This window comes from Monopterus albus, unplaced genomic scaffold (assembly GCF_001952655.1).
Source record: "Monopterus albus unplaced genomic scaffold, M_albus_1.0 scaffold5.1, whole genome shotgun sequence".
Taxonomy (NCBI): domain Eukaryota; kingdom Metazoa; phylum Chordata; class Actinopteri; order Synbranchiformes; family Synbranchidae; genus Monopterus; species Monopterus albus.
The window spans coordinates 3,755,360-3,761,359 of record NW_018127885.1 but is presented as its reverse complement, the minus strand read 5'-3'; the positions used below and the strand labels follow the sequence as shown (position 1 = coordinate 3,761,359).

The 6,000-nt window shown below is 42.8% G+C and overlaps 2 protein-coding genes across 2 annotated transcripts in view; one reads left to right on the top strand and one right to left on the bottom strand.

Annotated features, from left to right (window-relative positions):
- Positions 1 to 264: 264 nt before the first annotated feature.
- c2cd4a (C2 calcium dependent domain containing 4A) lies at positions 265 to 5,032 on the bottom strand. Its single transcript, XM_020611541.1, is given in 4 exon segments — positions 265 to 625; positions 627 to 1,623; positions 1,873 to 1,994; positions 4,956 to 5,032. Coding segments are annotated over 2 exon segments (1,335 nt in total). The 5' UTR covers positions 1,619 to 1,623; positions 1,873 to 1,994; positions 4,956 to 5,032; the 3' UTR covers positions 265 to 282.
- Positions 4,365 to 6,000, top strand: part of LOC109966589 (talin-2-like) — a 60,928-nt gene continuing 59,292 nt past the window's right edge. Inside the window, exons 1-2 of the mRNA XM_020611529.1 lie at positions 4,365 to 4,572; positions 4,647 to 4,881. The gene's annotated coding sequence lies outside the window, so the exon portion shown is untranslated. The remainder of the gene's footprint in view (positions 4,573 to 4,646; positions 4,882 to 6,000) is intronic.

Genomic DNA, 6,000 nt, shown 5'->3' with positions numbered 1-6,000 from the left:
TCTCACACCTGCTAATGCTACAGTATATCCACATTAACACATCAAGGAGCAAACAGGCTGTAAATGAATGCTGTAACATGTTTGTGTTTGTTTATAACTAACTTTAAAGTAAGGATAAACTGTTTTGTAAACTTTTAACTTCATCTTGGGAAATGAATTCGGAAATGTATTAAAGACAAACAACCTTAGTGTCTTCCATAATTTAATCATTATAAAATGTTTTTACAGTACAAAAATGAACATAAATAATTCAAAAATAAGCAGTTAAGGAAGTACATAGGCTTATAATGTTACAATGCTAGAAAGAGGCAAATCACAGTCGCCCAAGAGATAGTCTCTTTTCAGGGTGGACATTTTGTTCACCACTTTGAAGCGAAGAGACCACTGGCTGAGGTCTTCCTCTGAGATACCATCAAAGAAGAAATCCTCATTGAAGATTGGATTGCGGCTTTTTTTGATGACTGTGCTACGTTGCTTATGGACTTTTCCGGGAACCAGAGAGAGGCTGACGCTGCAGTTGATAATCTTGGGGTCCACAGAGAGAGGATAGAGGCCCTCAGCGCTGATCAGTCGAACCCGTAGTCTTTGGTTATCTGCACAGTACTCTGCTGAGAGTCTCAAGCTTGGGTACCATTATTTCCTTCATTACCCTCTCTCTGTGTAGAATAAAGTCCACGGGAAAGATGTTGGGTGGTACCAGGCTGTAGCTGCTGGGCAGGCATTCAGCTAACCCTTCTGATGACCTCCTCATGACGCTGGGGCTGTTATCTGTGGAGCTGCCTTCATCTGTGGACAGGGAATTGTTCCTGGACACTACTGTCTTCCTCATGCTCCTCGAAAACAGCAGTTCATGGCTCAGTGCTTTGAAGAGGGAAGGTTTGGCAGGGCACCTGGTCAGCAGTGGCGAGTTGAAAGGAGAGGATTCAGTAGAAGAAGTCGTATCGCTATCTGGTGTTGCCTGCCCGTTCAGGGTGTAGCTCCCTAGGGAAAGCTTGGAGGTCAGAGTGTTAAGGCTGAATGAGGAAGGGCAAGAGGAGGGTGAGGTGGAGGGGAAAACTTTGGAGCACGTGCTGGATCGACTCCTGGAAAGCAGCAGCGGAGAGCAGCCAGGATCAGAGTGGAAGAGTGACTCCTTCCTCCTGGTGTGGGGGCTCTCCAGTAAGGTGCAAAAACCATAGCAGGTCTGAGCTTTGGCCAGGTGTGGAAGGGACAAGGCAGCCTGGCTTTGGGGATCCGCGTTGGTGGTCTCCTCATCACTGCAGCCATCATAGGGGCTCTCATCTACACTCTCCACCTGGATAATGTGTCGGTTGAAAGGCTCATGGTGTGTCACTTTTTCTACAGGGCAAGCCCTCTCACATGGCAACGCTTTGATAACGCTAGCAGCGACTCGACTCTGCTCCGTATTCTTCAGCTCTTGCAGGGATGGGATTGTTGGGGGGATGCAGAACTCTGGGATGTTGTCAGGGGTGATGACATTAGGACAGAGAGAAATCCTTTTGGCTTTGTCTGCTTTTTCTCCAAACATGACGTCACCAATTTTAAAGCTGAGTTCTGCTGCTGAGTTAGAGAGGTTAGATCTCTCCACAGACACACGGATCTTCTCCACCACCCACATGGATCCTTTGACAGAAATATACAGTAAAAACTCTGTTAAAACAAAGCAATGTACCTGAAGGCCAATGCATTTTTATCTAATTTGAAACACACATACAGTGCAAACAATTCCAGTGTACTACAAGTTCTGCCGAATGAGTAATGCCACTATCACTGCAACTCAGATGTTTGAGAAACATCAGAAAGTCTACAACAGTTAAAGAAAATTGTGTCATAATATTTACAATGATTTACTTTGTAGGAAGGTTTTCTTACCTTGTGTTCTGATGATATGGATAAAACTCAAAGTTGTCCAAAAACAGGACAAACTGATAGCTCCAGCTAATTGTTCAGGCTGTGACAGCAGACAGTAGATGGAGGTTTGCTCTTGTCTGTGGCTGTTTGGGAAATGCAGGCAGTTTAAGTGAAGCAGGAAACCAATGACTCGAACACCCGCCCCCCTGTAGAGCTTCTCTCTCTCTCTCTCTCTGTCTCTTGCCACTGGTTCCCATGGAACTATCCAAACCAAAACAGAGTTCAGTGCCCCTGTAGTAGCCTCTGTATTGTTTAGCAAGATAAAGTTACTACTTTGAAACTGTATCTAAACAAACAGGCTTTCACTTCACGTTTGCTTTTCCATTCACTTAAATTAGATGGTGTGTTTGACCTTGTTCTGTGAAGATAAACGAGGTGACCCGATAAGATACTGTAATCATTCTGAACTATTTTAGAACACATGAAGTGCCATTAACCTTAAGTGGAAAACATTGCACAGGCAAAGCTGGAAAAGTTTTAGTTTAGAAGCACCACTATAAGGGTCGGGCAGGTCTCTCTTTAAAAGGTGTTTCACTGAAAATATGGTTAATAACGTGCTACTGAAGCCCTTGAGATACTGATATAAATGTGGTGTATTCTATCTGCTTATTCCAGTACCTGACTGATGCTATATCACATTTAGTTTTCAAATAAATAATACACATCGTAAATAGATAGATAGATAGATAGATAGATAGATAGATAGATAGATAGATAGATAGATAGATAGATAGATGCAGTAATAAATAACTGAGTTGCTGTGAAATACAAATGTTCCATAAAGATGGCTGCCAGTTGTAATAATGAATACATAACAATAATATGTGCAATATTTATAATGACAGCTTAGCCTGAAGGAACTATTAAATGAGCTGCTAAATTGAGTGTATACACCTAACTTCTTCAACCAGCAGGCTGTCATTACTGAAGAACTGCAGTGCCTGTAGGGCACAACAGAGATATACTTTATGAAAAGTAAACATCTGTGTTAAAAACAGCAGCTTAGGTCTCCGATCTTTAGTGAAACACTGACATGTCAGTGCTGCCCTCTTGTGGTGGGACACGACACAAGGCGTAATTTTGATAGTCTTGCATTGGACACCTATAATCTGGCAGTTTCTGCAATTGCTTGTTTTTGTTTTTCAACACATACTTAAACAGTACATCTGACAAAACACAAACCTGCCTGGTTTGGTATGTTTGACTGCAACAAGGTCAGTTGTTTTGGTTGTTTTGATTTTTGGCTTTTCTTCACTCTTGAAAAGTGGTAAGGGAAAGTGGAGGGATCCTGTTAAAAAGCCCCACTTTACACAGGACAAGGGTCAAGTGGAGAAACTTGGCTACCATGTGTTTCCAGGCACTAAAGGACAGAATGATGTCAGTGCTAACAATGTACCGGGAAAGTGTCCTAAATAGGGTACTTCTCAGAACTGTTTGTCACAATGTTCAGGTCAGTGCAGCTCTTAAACCTCTTGAACTCTTGAACAAATCAAAGTGCACCAATATGATGAATTTGGGATCAGTTTTAAAGATGGTGCGTGACAATAGTACACAGACAGAAAAAGAGTGATACATGCACATGTCAGAATCATAAATACAGTTTTACCAAATTTAATACATCATGTAACAATCAGTTTAATTTTCAAAGTCCAGTGTTGTCTGCCTTGTCACCAACAGCAGATGTAAGGAACTAGCTCAGCATTTTCTGAGTTTCAGAATAAAGGAAGTGGGAATCAAGCAAAATATTTTGAGTACCCATAGACTCAGGGAAACAGATGATCAAGCCTTTTATATTTGTTACATACATGACATACATGTGGCAACAGATCAAACATGATTGACAGCATCCTGCACTGTCTTCATTTTGCATGGGTGGTTGCTTAGCTCCATTAGGGGGCAGTATATGTTTAGAAACCAACAGAAACACCCACTGGAATGACAAAACTGAGAGGGTTGTGTTAGGCTTAGGGGACATAAAATATACTCTTATTATTACACAGAATTACAAGACCGAATATCCGACCAAAATGATATCTGAAATGCTAAATTAGATTAGGTCGCGTGGTTTGTGAATAAAAATTAAACTTGAAAAAACCCTCCACAACAGCCATGTATTAATTTACATACAGTTTTCCAGATGGCATTTGTTTGAAATGCACCGCTGGTGTGTTATAGTCATCTGTAGACAGGGCACCCCCCCATGTGCCATCGATCTGGAGCCAAAGTGGGGGAAAGCACTGCGATTAAACCTGACCCCCACTGATGGTTGGCTCCCTGACACGCTTTAGGCAGGTGTATTTCACTGCACATTTTCAAAATAAGAGAGAAGTCATTCAAATGTTTCCTGCCTTCATCTTTCTCATGTCTATTTGATCTATCAGGGTTCCCCATCCAAGTCAAAAGCTAGTCTTAAATCTGTCCTGATCCTGAACATCCTAATGATTTGACATCATGAGTGAGCGTGACGCCGCTTCCTTTTCTCGTCGACTAGATATGTGGTGGTTTTTTTGCTTTTCTGCTTTTCCCCATCTCTCTCCACTGTAAGATAAACGAGGAGGGGCTTGGTGCCTTGGAGGAGGCAGGCAGGCAGAGCTGGCCCGTTCGCGGTGTGTGTCGCTTATCCTAGGCAGCTCGCATGCATTAACGAGTGACAGACATCAGGTAGGATTTCGCCTTCGTTTTTTCTTAGATGTTATGCTGTGTCTGCTAAACCCCGGCGCTGTTCCTCCCAACAGGGCGCACCACAGAGAGGCGGACCGCTCGGTGTTGGCTCAGCAGACGCGCTGAAAACAATTCATATTAACAGCATGCAGACGACCTTTTCACACGATTAGCGTGGGGTGTTCCACTATACCTCCTCCTTACTCTCCTTTGGATTTAACATCAGCCGATTTGCTTCATCTGGTGCGTTATTATAAGCCTGTTAACCCTGTTTCCTCGCCTAATATGTGACTGACTGACAGATAAGAGGTAATAAGATGAATATTTCCTTGACCTACTTGTTTGATGTTGTTGCTGTATGTGAAATATTTTGGCGTTTGTACCTTGAAGTAGGTTGAAATGGGCAACTAATGCTGCCCCAGCTTCAGAATGCTTGCTGCTCTGCAAAGAAATGTGCTGTCCAGTAACTTGGACTTGACCTGAATGTTATCTGGATAGGCTCAACATCAAAGCTGACAAGGACGATGTGGGGCTGTACTGCGCATGCAGGGACGTAACCAGTGATGATTTACAGCAGGCTGGCAAAAACGTGGGCAGAGGAAAGTCTGTAGTGGACACTTTGGTCATCAAGATATCATTATGGATAGATAGATCACTGCTATTTCCTTGTTCCAAATGGGAAAAGTCCTTTTTACCTGACACCTGCCTACTTGCAGAGATCAGTGTGCACCAGGCTATGTTTCTGTTACTTTCTCCAGCAGGCAAGCTGTGTGCCCTCTGACTGAAGGACATGTCTGCTTAACTGCTAGGCTGCCCTGTTGCCTCATACAGATGCTTATGTGCTACTTGTGGAGATATATTTTATGAACTGTGACATGACTGTTTCACACAGGTACAAGGCAGTAAATGCTACTTCACTGCAGTGACTGGGGGGTTGGTCACTAAAATCATACACATCTTTCTATACACTACATTAATTTGTGGAACAAATGTGTGAGTGCTGGGACGGCTTGCTACGCCAAACCACATTAGCCACACGTCAGCCTCTTTGACATAGTCATTTACTGAGAAAGCTTTTGGCTGCTCCAACCAACAGTTTGAAAAATTTCACCCTGCCATTCTACAGTTTAGAGGAGGAAATTATGCCATTTCCCTTTGAGAGGTATCTGTTATTAAGAGCCAATTAATACTCATAGCATGAAGCGGGTTTAAAACTGATACAGAAGAATTGCATGTTTTACCTGAGTGATGTAACTTGAAAGGTCGAGCTGCCTCAGCACGATGCAGATCAGCTGTGAGTCTTATAATAAGGCACCTCTGACTCATGAGGGGCTTGATTCCAACTGAGTTTAAATATACTCCCTGGTGGTACTGCAAGGCACCAGATAGTGTAAGATAAACATACAGTATCCAGCAAATACATAATGG